The sequence below is a fragment of the Nerophis ophidion genome, linkage group LG11, assembly GCF_033978795.1.
Source record: "Nerophis ophidion isolate RoL-2023_Sa linkage group LG11, RoL_Noph_v1.0, whole genome shotgun sequence".
In the NCBI taxonomy this organism is placed as follows: Eukaryota; Metazoa; Chordata; class Actinopteri; order Syngnathiformes; family Syngnathidae; genus Nerophis; species Nerophis ophidion.
In genome coordinates this window covers 62010837-62027317 of record NC_084621.1, presented here as the reverse complement: position 1 = coordinate 62027317, position 16481 = coordinate 62010837, and the positions used below count along the sequence as shown (strand labels likewise).

The 16481-nt window shown below is 41.1% G+C and overlaps 2 protein-coding genes across 4 annotated transcripts in view; one reads left to right on the top strand and one right to left on the bottom strand.

The window, feature by feature from the left end:
* Positions 1 to 7225, bottom strand: part of dop1a (DOP1 leucine zipper like protein A) — a 56399-nt gene extending 49174 nt beyond the window's left edge. For all 3 annotated transcript variants that reach the window (XM_061916417.1, XM_061916419.1, XM_061916418.1), the window contains exons 1-2: positions 6923 to 7225; positions 1258 to 1431 (exon numbers count right to left, since the gene is read on the bottom strand). In XM_061916417.1, coding sequence (XP_061772401.1) covers positions 1258 to 1395 — 138 coding nt within the window. In that variant the 5' untranslated portion in view covers positions 1396 to 1431; positions 6923 to 7225. The remainder of the gene's footprint in view (positions 1 to 1257; positions 1432 to 6922) is intronic.
* A 1835-nt stretch (positions 7226 to 9060) lies between these two features.
* Positions 9061 to 16481, top strand: part of ube3d (ubiquitin protein ligase E3D) — a 51241-nt gene continuing 43820 nt past the window's right edge. Inside the window, exons 1-2 of the mRNA XM_061916416.1 lie at positions 9061 to 9282; positions 12314 to 12525. Coding sequence (XP_061772400.1) covers positions 9206 to 9282; positions 12314 to 12525 — 289 coding nt within the window. The 5' untranslated portion in view covers positions 9061 to 9205. The remainder of the gene's footprint in view (positions 9283 to 12313; positions 12526 to 16481) is intronic.

The window sequence follows — 16481 nt, the reverse complement described above, 5'->3', positions numbered from 1 at the left end:
AATAATAAAAGATGGCGCTGCTGTAGTGGTTGCTGTAGGCAGGAGCTCTGTGCTCTTGTGTCATCCTTTTGTGTTTCCCTCTTGTTTTCATGTGTTATTATATTTTTTTGCATTTTGGTCCGGGACCCTTTGGGACTGTGTGACAAGGGGTGGCACTTTCGTGACCTCTGTGGTGCTTTTTTTGTGGACTTCTGGATCTGCCTCCCGGGAGCCTTTTGGCCATGGAGACCAGCTGCTGGGTCTCTGCTACACCAGAGTCTGTTTGGAGGGACTGGAGGAGATGTGGATGAGGGGACAGGGCTGCGGAGCTGGCACTGAGCGCTGGGACGGAGAGGCTTCGCGGTGTCTTGGCAGGGTGAGCAGGTGTCGGACACCTCAGTCACCTTGGACGTATCCTCGCTCATCCATGCGGACTGGACATTGGCCGAGAGTGGAGTCGGCTGTCTTGGTTGCTTTGTTGGGTCTGCTCCTGTCTCTGGCCATGCTCCCTCCTCCCCAGCGGACGATGGCGTGGAACACCGCAGAGGCCACCACAGTGGATATGTTTCTTTTACTTTTTATTCATAGCTGTATGTAGAGGTGTCTGGTTGTATCTGCTGCTTTAATGTCTTTAATGTCCTCTGTGTTCTTTGATGTGTCCCTCTTACACACATGTAAGAGGGACGTGTTCTATGGCTATGAGTTGTTGTTTTTTTTCCCCTTGGCCTCAGTCTGCACCCCCACTCCAGGGCCCAGGCTAAGACCGATTTTTTATTTTATTTTAATCTTCTATTTTTTTCTCCCCCCCCCTGTTTACCTGTATGTCATCTTTTTTGTAAGGGGCGCTGGAAGCCGGCAGACCCGTCAGCGATCCTGTTCTGTCTCCCTGTAATGTTTGTCTGATCTTGAATGGGATTGTGCTGAAAATTGTAATTTTCCTGAAGGAACTCTCCTGACGGAATAAATAAAGTACTATCTATCTATCTATCTATAACCTGTAACATGTATTTGTACATATAAAAGTATACATGTCAGGTGATTTGAAAAACAATATATACAAAAAATGGGGAGGGGGTGGGTATATACCCTATGTACATGGCACTATGTACATGACTGCACATGTTGACTCCAAGAATATGCAAAACAGAATGAGAAAATATATATACACTATAACAACATATAAACCTGTCTGATGGTTCAGAGAGTTGCTGGGGATCAATGTTAGTTCTCTTCATGTGCAGGTAGTGCAGTGTACAAATTACATACTGAAATCAGTACCTTGTTGAGCTTGCCAAGAGCCGAGATGAGGTCTGCCCACTCACTAGAGTACTCAAAGCTCTTAAGGGCTTTATCCACCGCTGCCACATAGTTCCTGTACTTGGAGTCACCGAGCAGCTCCACTTCCTCTGCATTCATTCTCCTGGTGGTTATTGTGCTATCCTCACATCACACCTGTGCCAAAGACATGCAAGGAACTAATTATGTTTGATGCCAAAACACTAAAAACACGTGATAGCTAGTCAGTGGATCAGGCTTGGTCAGTTACAGACCCTGAGTCATACACAATCAGTAGAACAAAGCCTGACTCCAGCAGATGTGGTCATATTCTCGTTCCACCTTTATGACTCGGTAGGTATAGCAGAAATCAATGTTTGACTGTAGAGTGAATGAATGGTGGGTTCTCACTTCTCTGTGAAGCGCTTTGAGCGTCTACAAAAGCGCTATATAAAATTAGTCCATCATTAATATTATTATTAAATCATCAAAACATAGACAATGGCTATGTTTTACCTATTTGAATGCTTTTAACCATTGCCCTAATGAGGACTCGCAGTAAAAATGAATAAATACAATATGATAGGTTTTGCCTGTGGTAAGACAGTGGTGGTTGGAAGTTGCTAGGATTATGTCACATGACTGCTGGTCAGCTATGGTATTTTTTTTAAAGATTAGACTTGGGTGCTCTCTGCTGGGGACACTGTTCAGTGCACCCCATTAGCATACATACTGTTTTTGAATCTATTGTATGTTGGTTTATTAAGTAAATCAAAACAAACCTCATGACTACATACAGTTACAAAAATTAAATGTGACTTTTTATAATGACACATGGAAGTAGTAGTAGTAAGATCAAAATTCCGTGACCCATAGACAAAAAACGCGGGCCGAGGAATATTACATTATCCAGGGAGTAAAATAGATGTGGTTGTGGATGATTTAGAGAACATCTATCACTAACAAGTGTCTCATATATATTGAGTGGCATTTAAGGGGGGACCAACAACACAATCCACAACAATATTTCAGTTGAAGAAGAGGTTTACACAGGGGTGTGTCAACGTTTTTCTACCGACGACTGCATACACAAAAACTGTAGAATGAACGAATAATTTGTGTCAATAAATTACTTCATTCTTCTTACGAAATGTATTTCTTCTTGCCATTTTGACTGTAAAAATATATCTACGGCATGTAATTGCATAACTTTTGAACTTTAATATTATCTGATGATGCAAAAAGTGTACTCCATAATGTATTACAAAACTGTTTTAAAAACGCTTAAACAGCTGCTTATCTCCTTGACTTATGATTTTAAAACATGTTTTTCATCAGTTTATATGTAAAAAAAAATGTATATTATAATCAAACGCAAAAAACAGTTCTGTAATCTTATCATGAGATGAATGTACATTATTATGAATATATATTTACGGTTAAATGTGACCCTCTCAAGGTCGACATAACTGCGAGAAATCATGTGTGACACCTGGTAAGCTATCTTAATTAATCAATCAAAGTTTTTTTATTCTCATTATATCCTATTGGGCTGAATTTTTTCTTGCTCTGATGTGGGATTTGAGCCGAGAATGGCGTTGAGGCTTGTGCAGCCCTTTGAGACACTTGTGACTAAGGGCTATATAAATACACTTTGATTGATGAAGTGCCAAACCACAACATCCCCTGATCTGAACCCACATCCGGGCAAGGAAAAACTCAAAAATCCCAAAACTGGGAAAAGAAGAAACCTTGGGATCCTGAACAACAAATTTACATTATACCTTTGTTAAAGGTGACAAAGAAAATGTGTATTGTGTTCAATAATATATCTCCATCCATATGCTACCGCTTGTCCCTTTTGAGGTCGCGGGGGGTGTTGGAGCCTATCTCAGCTGCATTAGGCGGAAGGCGGTCATACCCTGGACAAGTCGCCACCTCATCGCAGGGCCAACACAGATAGACAGACAACATTCACACTCACATTCACACACGAGGGCCAATTTAGTGTTGCCAATAAACCTATCCCCAGGTGCATGTCTTCGGAGGAACCCAGAGATCGGAGGGAACCCACGCAGCCACCGGAAGAACATGCGAACACCACACAGAAAGATCCGAACCAGGGCTTGAACTCTGGACCTTAATTTTGCAAGGCACATGCATTAACCCCTGCGCTACTGTGCTGCACATCTCATTACAATGAATTTATTTTACCTCAAGAATATGCAGGGCCAATCGATATCAAGCTGAGGGCTACAAAAAGGTCCCCAGGGGCCTGACTGACTAACAAAGTAAAAGTACCACTGATAGTCACACACACACTTGCTCAGTGGTCTTGTGGTTAGAGTGTCCGCCCTGAGATCAATAGGTCGTGATTTTCAAACCAAAGTCATACCAAAGACTATAAAAATGGGACCCATTACATCCCTGCTTGGCACTAGGGCTGGGCGATATATCGATATACACGATATATCGCGGGTTTGTCTCTGTGCAAATTAGAAAATGACTATATCGTAACATTCGAGTATACGTTCTCACGCAGTAGCTTTTAGCTGCGGGCATTACACTACAGGCTCTTCCCACTCTTTCCTGTCTCTCCTTCATACAGACAAGCAGGCGCACATTCTTACACACGTCACATACTGTCACGTCGTACGTCACATACGTATACGCCCTCGCCAGGCAGAGAGGTAGCAGACTGGGTAACGTTAGCATCACCGTACGAGAAAGAAGGTGTGGATCTGGTAAAAGATGAAAGAAGACTTAATTCCCAATAAAAACAACAGGGGGTCCGTCGTCTGGCGGTGGTTCGGCTTCAAGTGGGAATATGTCGAACAGACAACCGTAAATTGTCAAATGTGGGGCAAAACCGTTGCTATAAAAAGCAGCATTACTGCTAATATGTAGAATCATTTGAAAAGTTACTCGCTAGAGAATGAAGAGAATTTCATAACCGTAGTAACCTACCACATAGTGAAGGACGAATACTATTAGATTTCCTGTTATGCAGCTCATTTTTATTTGACACTTAAAATGTCTCTGACAATCTTGCACTTTCTGTTTAGGAAATGACATGAATGTTTGTGCCATTGCTTAATAACTTTAATAAATACACGTTTGGTCAATGGACTTAGTTGTGATTTCCCCCTCTGCATGAAAGTTTAAAAGTAGCATATATGAATGCAGTATGAAGAAGAATGTTTTAATGTAGACACATAGAATCATCATACTGCTGTGATTATATGTATCAAGTGTTCATTCAAGGCCAAGGCAAAATATTGTAATATATATCGTATATCGCGATATGGCCTAAAAATATTGCGATATTAAAAAAGGCCATTTTGCCCAGCCCTACTTGGCACTCAGCATCAAGGGTTGGAATTAGGGATTAAATCACCCGGGCGCTGCCACCGCTGCTGCCCACTGCTCCCCTCACCTCCCAGGGGGTGGAAAAGGATGGGTCAAATGCAGAGGACAAATTTCGCCACACCTAGTGTGTGTGTCACAATCATTGGTACTTTAACTTTAACTTAATTAGGTGTGGTGAAATCACCCTCTGGATTTGACCCATCCTCTTATTCCAGTGTTTTTCAACCACTGTGCCGCGGCACATTAGTGTGCCGTGAGATACAGTCTGGTGTGCAGTGGGAGATTAGGTCATTTCACCTATTTGGGTTAAAAATATTCTTTGCAAACCAGTAATTATAGTCTGCAAATTATATGTTGCTGTTAAGTGGTGGTGCTGTCTAGAGCTCAGCAGAGTAACTGTGTAATATTCTTCCAAATCAGTAGGTGGCAGCCGGTAGCTAATTGTGTTGTAGATGTCGGAAACGGCGGCAGGCAGTGTGCAGGTAAAAAGCTGTATAATGCTTAAAGACAAAAAAAAACAAAAGGTGAATGCCCCTAAGAAAAGGCATTAAAGCTTAGGGAAGGCTATGCAGAATGAAACTAAAACTGAACAGTCTACAAAGTAAACAAAAACAGAGTGCTGGACAACAGCAAAGACTTACTGTGCAGCAAAGACTGCGTCCACAATGTACATCCGAACATGACATGACAATCAACAATGTCCCTACAAAGAAGGATAAAAACAACTGAAATATTCTTCATTGCTAAAACAAAGTAGATGCGGGAAATATCGCTCAAAGGAAGACATTGAACTGCTACAGGAAAATACCAAAAAAAGAGAAAAAAAACACGGAAGTAGGAGCACAAGACAAGAACTAAAACACTACACACAAGAAAACACATATGTGGTCCTCTCCAAGGTTCTCAGAGTCATTGTCACCGGCGTCCCACTGGGTGCGAGTTTTCCTTGCCCTTATGTGGGCCTACCGAGGATGTCGTAGTGGTTTGTGTTGTGGTTTGTGCAGCCCTTTGAGACATTAATGATTTAGGGTTAAAAAAGTAAACATTGATTGATTGATTGATTGAAATATCAAAGGTATGCAAGTATGACGCTGTAAAGCGCAATTCATATTAAACTGGCGGGCCGCGCCAACATTAAATTTTCACATTAAGCTGCGGGCCGCATAATAACGTCTCGCGGGCCGCGTGTTAGAGACCCCTGGTTTAAAGTCTTATCCAACAGTTCCGACAACGACTTTTTGCTGCCAACTTAATTTTGTTAATGATTTCTACTGACGGTGTGCCTCCAGGTTTTTCTCAACGTGATAAATGTGCCTCGGCTCAAAAAAGGTTGGAAAACACTGCCTTATTCCACCACCAGGGAGGTGAGGGGAGCAGTGAGCAGCAGCGGTGGCCACGCTCGGGAATCATAGTGATTTAACCCCCAGTTCCAACCCTTAATGCTTGTGTATCCACAACATTAATAAGAAAATGATACATACATATCGTTCTAATACAGAAACCCTACAAATGTGCGTTAGCGGTTTTTGACATGTAGTCCCTAATGTACACAACATTGTAGTTGCGAAGGCCAAAAGCTATCCATCCATCCATTTCCTACCGCTTATTCCCTTTCGGGGTCGCTGGCGCCTATCTCAGCTACAATCGGGCGGAAGGCGGGGTACACCCTGGACAAGTCGCCACCTCATCGCAGGGCCAACACAGATAGACGGACAACATTCACACACTAGGGCCAATTTAGTGTTGCCAATCAACCTATCCTCCAGGTACATGTCTTTGTAGTTGCTAAGGCCAAAAGCTATCCATCCATCCATTTCCTACCGCTTATTCCCTTTCGGGGTCGCTGGCGCCTATCTCAGCTACAATCGGGCGGAAGGCGGGGTACACCCTGGACAAGTCGCCACCTCATCGCAGGGCCAACACAGATAGACAACATTCACACACTAGGGCCAATTTAGTGTTGCCAATCAACCTATCCCCAGGTGCATGTCTTTGTAGTTGCTAAGGCCAAAAGCTATCCATCCATCCATTTTTCTACCGCTTATTCCCTTTCGGGGTCGCTGGCGCCTATCTCAGCTACAATCGGGCGGAAGGCAGGGTACACCCTGGACAAGTCGCCACCTCATCGCAGGGCCAACACAGATAGACAGACAACATTCACACACTAGAGCCAATTTAGTGTTGCCAATCAACCTATCCCCAGGTGCATGTCTTTGAAAGCTAATTGTTTTTAATTACGCGAGTTGACAGCGAACAACAATAACACTCCACAAATATCAAACTGTTATGAAAAGCTTACCGTCGTATCTTAAGGGCCCAAAGGTGTCATTCAAACAGGAGCGCGGTTTGAGGAAATGGGCTGACGCTAACGGTTGCTAGCAGGTTGCTAAACGAATAGGGCCCCGGCATCTATGTCACTCGCTTTAATCTTTCGCTAATCGGACGTCGCTCGCAGACAGCGGCGGAGTACATGCTACATATTTCCGCTGTGCTTCTTCTCGCTGTGTACAAATAAAAGCATGAGCTCATCACCAGAGGTACAAAGGCAGGGGGGCTGACAGCTCCCAGACTGCACTGCGGATTCGCAGCACGTCCGACGTAACTTACCTTTTCCGCCTCTTCTTGCTTGTAAAAGCCAAACATACACCAAAACGGAAAAGATGCTAAAATTATTTCAAAATAAAAGCATTCGTACAACGCGGTGCACCAGGTAGCCCGTAAGGACCAGATGAGTCGCCCGCTGGCCTGTTCTAAAAATAGCTAAAATAGCAGCACTTACCAGTGAGCTGCCTCTATTTTTTAAATTGTATTTATTTACTAGCAAGCTGGTGTCGCTTTGCTCGACATTTTTAATTCTAAGAGAGACAAAACTCCAATAGAATTTGAAAATCCAAGAAAATATTTTAAAGACATGGTTTAAATTCATGTATTTTGTTTTACTTTGCTTCTTATAACTTTCAGAATGACAATTTTAGAGAAAAAATACAACCTTAAAAATTATTTTAGGATTTTTAAACACAGCTCAGTTACAGCTCATGTTATTCTATTCTGTCTTATATGTCTTTTATGGTGCACGATTGCGCCAGGTAAAATTCCTAGTTTGTGAACCCGTTCTCAAACAATGGCAATAAAAACTTTTCTGATTCGGATTCTGAAAAGGTAAAAAGGTATATGTGTTTAAAAATCCTAAAATCATTTTAACTTCCTTCCTCTTCAATCAATGTTAATCAATCAATCAATGTTTATTCATATAGCCCTAAATCACAAGTGCCTCAAAGGGCTGCACAAACCACAACGACATCCTCGGTAGGCCCACATAAGGGCAAGGAAAAATTCACCCCAGTGGGACGTCGACCATGATGACTATGAGAAACCTTGGAGAGGACCCCCCCCATCCCCAGTTCCCCCAGGGGACCGAAAGCACTGGATGTTGAGCAGATCTAACTTGATATTGTGAAAATCCAATCCATAGTGGATCCAACATAACCGTAAGTATCAAGTCCAAAGTGGATCCAACATAGTTGTCTTTCCTGACAATTTAAATCAATGTTCGAGTATATATATTTATATTTTATATTGTAAAGAATAATAAATACATTTAAAGTTCATTCTTCATTTTAGCTTCTGTTTTTCCGAGGACGAATATTTTTTAAATATTTCTTCAAACTTATTATGATTAAAATTCAAAAAAATTATCCTGGCGAATCTAGAAAATCTTTACTATCAAATTTAAATCTTATTTCAAAGTCTTTTGAATTTCTTTTAAAATTTTTGTTCTGGAAAATCTAGAAGAAATAATGATTTGTCTTTGTTGGAAATATAGCTTGGTCCAATTTGTTATATATTCTAACAAAATGCAGATTGGATTTGAACCTATTCAAAACATGACATCAAAATTCTAAAATGGATCTTAATCAGGAAAAATTACTAATGATGTTCCATTAATTATTGTTTTTATTTTTTCAAAAAGATTTGAATTAGCTAGTTTTTCTCTTCTTTTTTTTTTCGGTTGAATTTTGTATTTTAAAGAGTCGAAAGTGAAGATAAACTATGTTTCAAAATTTCCTTTTTTTCCTGTTTTCTCCTCTTTTAAACCGTTCAATTAAGTGTTTTTTTCATCATTTATTCTCTACAAAAAACCTTCTGTAAAAGGAAAAAAAATGTACGACGGAATGACAGACAGAAATACCCATTTATATATATATACATATATATATATATATATATATATATATATATATATAGATGTATTTATTAAATGTAAATTGAGCAAATTGGCTATTTATGGCAATTTATTTAAGTGTGTATCAAACTGGTAACCCTTTGCATTAATTAGTACCCAAGAAGTAGCTCTTGGTTTCAAAAAGGTTGGTGACCCCTGCATCACACATTCCAAAACAGTGTTTAGTTGGTGTTTTATTTTGAAAAGTTCAAGCCGGTGCTTGCTTTCCAAATGGTGCAACTTACAAAATGGTCACGCCGCAGAGCATGCAGCGCCAATTCTGCTTCCAGAGTCTTGTGTTTCCATAGCTTTTTTTGTGGATTGTATCTAATATATTAGATTTCTTTCTTTCTTGTGGAGATGTCGGCCAAGACACACGGAGTCGGAGTCTTTCTCGAGCTGAGAAAAAGGCTGCGATGCGGATCTCTTATAATCGGGTGAATATGGTTCATTGTGTTTATAACTAAATGCATGCAAAATTAAGCTTAACCTCTAATATTAACCGAGTTGAAACAAAATATTTATATTATGTATTACTATTTATACAAGGTAGCTGTCGTTAAATTACACAAACTAAGCTATTGAGCATTTTGTCCATACGCTCGTTTTTTTTTATACATATTTACACATTTGAATCCCTTTTTATTATTTGTAAAATGCGCAGATATAGTCTACTTTTGGCAACACTAGTGTGTGAATGTGAGTGGGAATGTTGTCTATTTGTGTTGGCCCTGCGATGAGGTGGCGACTTGTCCAAGGCGTACACTGCCTTCCACCCGAATGCAGCTGCGATAGGCTCCAACATCCCCAAAAGGGACACGCGGTAGAAAATAGATGGCTAGATATTCTAATCTGCATGCTCCTGCACGATAGAGCTACTGTATATGTACAGTACACCGGAAAAGTCGCTAGATGGCGATATTGACATTTAATAGCCAGCTATGTACACTACTACAGGGTCCCAGCTATTATTTACAGCTATTGTTACTCCAACATTTTTTCAAAATTGTTCAATTTTTCTCCAAAAATGGAAATTTTATCTTTTTATTGCAGTCATTATTTTTTTTTTCTTTTATGTGACACAGCCATCCATCTTCTCAGTCAACAAAAATTATTCCGCTTACATTGGGGCAAAAAAGTATTTAGTCAGCCACGGATTGTGCAAGTTCTCCCACTTAAAATGTTGACAGAGGTCTGTAATTTTCATCATAGGTACACTTCAACTGTGAGAGACAGAATGTGAAAAGATAATCCAGGAATTCCAATTGTAGGAATTTTAAAGAATTTATTTGTAAATTGTGGTGGAAAATAAGTATTTGGTCAACCATTCAAAGCTCTGACTGATGGAAGGAGGTTTTGGCTCAAAATCTCACGATACACGGCCCCATTCATTCTTTCCTTAACACGGATCAATCGTCCTGTCCCCTTAGCAGAAAAACAGCCCCAAAGCATGATGTTTCCACCCCCATGCTTCACAGTAGGTATGGTGTTCTTGGGATGCAACTCAGTATTCTTCTTCCTCCAAACACGACGAGTCGAGTTTATACCAAAAAGTTCTATTTGGTTTCATCTGACCACATGACATTCTCCCAATCCTCTGCTGTATCATCCATGTATCCATTTTGGTATAAACTCAACTCGTCGAGTTTGGAGGAAGAAGAATACTGAGTTGCATCCCAAGAACACCAGACCTACTGTGAAGCATGGTGGTGGAAACATCATGCTTTGGGGCTGTTTTTCTGCTAAGGTCACAGGACGATTGATCCGTGTTAAGGAAAGAATGAATGGGGCCATGTATCGTGAGATTTTGAGCCAAAACCTCCTTCCATCAGTGAGAGCTTTGAATGGTTGACCAAATACTTATTTTCCACCATAATTTACGAATAAATTCTTTAAAATTCCTACAATGTGAATTCCTGGATTTTTTTTTTCACATTCTGTCTCTCACAGTTGAAGTGTACCTATGATGAAAATTACAGACCTCTGTCATCATTTTAAGTGGGAGAACTTGCACAATCGGTGGCTGACTAAATACTTTTTTGCCCCACTGTATCTTAGACTTAGACTTAGACAAACTTTAATGATCCACAAGGGAAATTGTTCCACTCTGTAGCTCAGTTACAAATGATGGAAAAGATGGAAAGGACAATGCTGGTATAAAAAAGACTAAAAGCAATATAAAATATAACATATGCCGGTATACATATTATTTACATAATATATGTACAGTATAGGATATATACTGATATATAATATTATATGTTTGTATCATATATACAATATATAACAATTACCATGTTCAATATTACAGTATATGTAACAACTGCAGCATAAAATAGAGAGTAAATCCAGTGAAAATAGACACTATAAACAAAGAGAAGTAGCTAACATAGAATGTGTCAGGTAATAGACAGCCGAGGTCGAGTCACGGGGGCAGCAGCCTAAGCAAGGAAGCCCAGACTTTCCTCTCCCCAGCCACTTCGTCCAGGTCTTCCCGGGGGATCCCGAGGCGTTCCCAGGCCACCCGGGAGACATAGTCTTCCCAACGTGTCCTGGGTCTTCCCCGGTCGGACATGCCCTAAACACCTCTCTCGGGAGGCGTTCGGGTGGCCTCCTGACCAGATGCCCGAACCACCTCATCTGGCTCCTCTCTGATGTGATACAGTATTTAGTATTGTGGATCATTATATTGTATTGTCTCACTCTCACAACACCTGTGAATATTTGAAAAATATGACTCCAAGTATTTTACATGGGAATTATATGTGACTGAGAATAGTACTCAACCTTAATCTGCATGATTTAGGAATTATAAGTATTCCTTGGGGCATACAAGTGCCTCACAAGACAAAGGTCCTGGTTTTGATCCCCAGGCTCGGGGTCTTTCTGTGTGGAGTTTACATGTTCTGCCCGTGACTCCGTGGGTTCTCTCCGAGTACTCCGGTTTCCTCCCACCTCCAAAGACACCCACCTGGGGATAGGTTGATTGACACCAAATGGTCCCTAGTGTGTGAATGTTGTCTGTCTATCTGTGTTGGCGCTGTGATGAGGTGGCGACTTATCCAGGGTGTACACCGCCTTCCGCCGAAATGCAGCAGATATAGGCTCCAGCACCCCCCCCCCCGCGACCCTGATAGGGACAAGCTGTAGAAAATGGATGGATGGATTGAAGTATTCCATGTGATGACATTTGGTATCTCTGACAGAGATGTGATGAAATATTTTAGTGGTTGCACTGACATAAAATGTCACTCTTCAAAAATACAGAGTTTGTATTTGTGCAAGCTGTAAAGTACATGTGTGAATTTTGACACCATTAAAAGAAATGGATGAATCCCATCATAGTTGAGGTGCTACTAATGCGGGGCTGGAGTACGAAAGTGGCAGGCAGTGAAGCTCTGTAGTTTCATCATCTTAAAACCGTCTTTTCGTTCTAAGATGGGTAACACATTCTTGGCGTTTCTGTAGGAAAGATGTTGCTGCAAACCCTGCTGATGTGACCATGACCGGTGGAGATTCTTCTCTTCACATCCTGACCCCCAGAGGCGAGGTGACCTTAACTTTGCCACAAGGATTCTCCTACGAAGAGGAATCTTGCATTCTGACAGCGGGGGATGAATCCTGCAGAGAGGAGCTACATTTCAGACTGCGAATAAGTGTTTCACATGACAACATTGAAGGTATGTCTATTGGCCTTATTATCTTCTCTCTTTGCATTTCTTCCTCGTTTGAAATAATTTCCTTCGGTCTATAAAAACTGGGGAATTCAATATTCAATTGATCATGAGGAAACCCTGGACAGTCTCGCTTGTTTTTATGTGAAAGGGGGTTGCAACGATATCAACATTTCATCAATATTATCGCGTTATTGTTGAGTGGGCTCAAAAAGCACTATGACACACACTGAAATCTTTTAAACCAATTATTATTTTTTAAATAACTGAAATAATAATCATCTTTTGCACGGTTTGTGTTTCTTATGCTTTACTGATAGTGTTTTAGTCTTTGTGTTATATAACTTTTAATGGCTACGCTTTCAATTATTTAGATATTGTTTTGTATTATAGCACTTTAAGATGAATTTAATTGAAAAGTGTCTGACCAGTAAAATCTATTATAATTATTTCTGGCGGGGGTTGTGGCGTCCTACTCTGTTCAGCGATCCTTGAATGCACCATAAAAACACCTCCCCCTGGTATTCCTATTACTCGTGTAGAACGATCACTCTGTTCTAAGAGAGCACAGCTTGTAGTTTCAATGTGCAGAATTTAATATTTTAGTTGCTCAGACAGCATTGTGTTTATGTAAACTGAGATTGTTAAATGTTGTTTTTTAATGGGGAAAATGTGTCTAGTTTCATGTTGGTATTTAAGCTTGCAAGCTGGCGCCAGTCACTCTGTGACTTTATGAAAGTGCAGTTATCATTCACAGTTTTTCGATAATTTTAATATAAAACGGTGATACTAACCGTCGGGTTTTTACCGTGGTTATTATTAATACCAATTATTGTGACATCCCGAATGTGAACATATTAGAGATGCGCGGATAGGCAAGTACATCATCCGCAACCGCATCACCAAAGTCGTCATCCACCCGCCGTCCACCCGAATCAACATTTTATCGGGACCGTACCCGCCCGCCACCAGCCCGCCCGCTGAAATACATCAGAGGTCGGCTGCCTTTACCATTTAAAGAAATATTTAAACCTGTTTCAGAGAGAAATGAAGTCAATTGGAGCCGCTTACGTTCTCGAGATTATCCAATAGCGTTCATTCTGATAACAATAATATGGGCGTGCTATGAAACCAATGCCTTAGACATCTTCAACAACATGTACGAACCGATTGTTTTTCCGGCAACATGTTGTGTGCAGCTTCCGCAATTACACGTACAACATTGAAAGGCATACTGGGTGATACAGAGTACACTGATGGTTGTGATATAAATAACTTTAACACTTGCTAATATGCGCCACGCTGTGAAGCCACACAATACAAAATTGACAAACACATTTCGGGAGAACATCCTCACAGTAATACAACATAAACGCAACACAAAAATACCCAGAATCCTTTATATCCGTGATACAACTGAATATATTTTACCCCCCCGCGCCCCCAACTCCAACCCCCTTACAGACGCACGGGAGGGTGGGTGCTAGCGGGGTGTATAAAGTTGTCAGGAAGTGTCAAAAAATACAAAGGATTCTGGGTATTTGTTGTGTTGCGTTTATGTTGTGTTACCGTGAGGATGTTCTCCCGAAATGTGTTTGTCGTTCTTAATTGGTGTGGCTTCACAGCGTGGCGCATATTACTAAGAGTGTTAAAATTGTTTATATCACAACCATTAGTGTACTCTATGTCACCCAGTATGCCTTGCAGTCGTGTACGTGTTGCCGCGAAAGTCACACGCAACATGTTGCTGGACTGAAAAGCAAATCGTACATTTTGTAGAAGACGACAAAGCCAAAGGCATCATATTACGCCCTAATACTCATAATCTGGGTGACTGCCGGCAGTCATTTAAGAGAATAATAGCGTCTCCTATTGTCTTCTTCGCTTTATGACACGGGTCTTAAATGGCTCTTTGAATGGCAAAGGATACCGATCCCAGAACCATGTACATCAAATAATTCCGTATGGTTCAACCGCCACCCACCCGAATCTAATTAAAATCTATTTTTTCGTCATGTCAACCGCCCGACCTGCGGTTTATCCGCGGACTCCGCGGATGAGACCGCACACCGCGCATCTCTAGAACATATCAAATGTTTAGACTTAGACTTCCTTTTTATTGTCATTCAAATTTGAACTTTACAGTACGGATAAGAACAACATTTTGCTGCATTAGTTTGTTGTAGTGCAGGATAAAGAGCAATAAGATGCAGATATAAATAGATTTACTGTACAGCTTAATATATTGCACTTTTGCATATGTATCCATGTTTACGTAAGTATGTTATGTTGTCTTTATAGTCCAGCGAGTTAATCTGTTTTTTTGGGGAATTGAGTGGATTATTATGATGCGTTAAAGAGTCTTATGGCCTGTGGGAAGAAGCTGTTACAGAACCTGGAGGTTCTGCTACGGAGGCTGCGGAAAACAGTCCTTGGTTGGGGTGGGAGTAGTCTCTACAGATTTTCTGAGCCCTGGTCAGGCAGCAGCTTTTTGTGATCTCCCGGATAGGAGGAAGAGGAGTCCTGATGATCTTTTCCGCCATCCTCACCACTCCCTGCAAATACTTCCAGACTGAGGCACTGCAAGCTCCAGTCATGACAGAGATGCAGTTGGTCAGTAGGCTCTCCATAGTGCCTCTGGAGAATGTAGTGAGAATGGGGGGAGGGAGCTGTGCTCTTTTCATCCGACATAAAAAGTGCATGCGCTGCTGAGCTCTTTTTATAAGAGCTCCGGTGTGTAGGGGCCAGGTCAGATTGTCAGTTATCTGCACCCCCAGGAACTTGGTGCTGCTTACCATCTCCACCGCTGTGTCGTTGATGAAGAGTGTAGTGTGGCTGGACTCGTGCCTCCTGAAGTTGACGATGATCTCCTTGGTCTTATCGATGTTCAGGACCAGGTTGTTGGTTCTGCACCAGTCGACAATATTGTCGGTTCTGCACCATTCAACCAGAGGTTTCACCTTCTCCCTGTAGTCCATGTCACAATGTGGTTAGTAGTTGACCTGGTGCAGCAGTCAGGGGTCATCAGTGTGAACAGTGGTGGACTCAGGAAACAGCCCTGGGGGAGCCGGTGCTCAGGGAGATAGAACTGGAGGTGTTGTCGCCTGTACATCACCCATTGCACAAAGTAGGAAAAGTTTAACAGAAAATACTGTGGTTTTTGGAAGACTAACTTTTTGTAGGATTCAGTTGTCCCTTAAATTGTTTGCCTCAGATTTTTCGTTTTGGTTATTTTTGAACACTTCAACTACCCATAGGATGCTTAAACGGACAAATACTAATACATAAGAAAATGACAGCAATGTGCCGTCATTAGTTCAGTAGGAATGAAAATGTCACAACATGCTGGAACTTCAAGTCATAATTAACTTAACAAAGCATTAGCATTCATGCTCTTTAAACTCTTCTTGTTGCTCTTAATCTTCCCTTAAAAGAAACACTATAAATCAGTGGTGTCCAAAGTGCGGCCCAGGAGCACAGATAGTTTTTTTTGCTGGCCCATTTATAATAATACATTTGGTTATCAATTATATGTATTCAGGGTTCCCCCTACAGGCAGTTGAGGGTGGTGGTCCGCCACAGCAAAATAAAAGCTATCACACCTTTAAAAATAAGGGTATTTTACGTCAAAGCAAATTAAGGTGGTAATATGTATTATAGCGTCCAAAAAAAGTCACACAAAGTCAGATGCTCTTTTTAACTTTTGTTGCCAATCATCTTCTAACAACAGGCCCAATTCCAACACATATTCCCCTCAGTGCGCACACGTCCTTCTCCGTGAGTCCCGGACACACAACAACGCCTTCTCATTCTCTGCCAATCCCCTTTCATGATCATGGGAACTCTGAACATCAATAACACATGAACATAATCATGAACAATAGCAGGTCGTTACAGTACTTTAATGTATGAATGGTTATATATAGACTATTATTTGCGTACTATTGACAGGTGAATGAGGC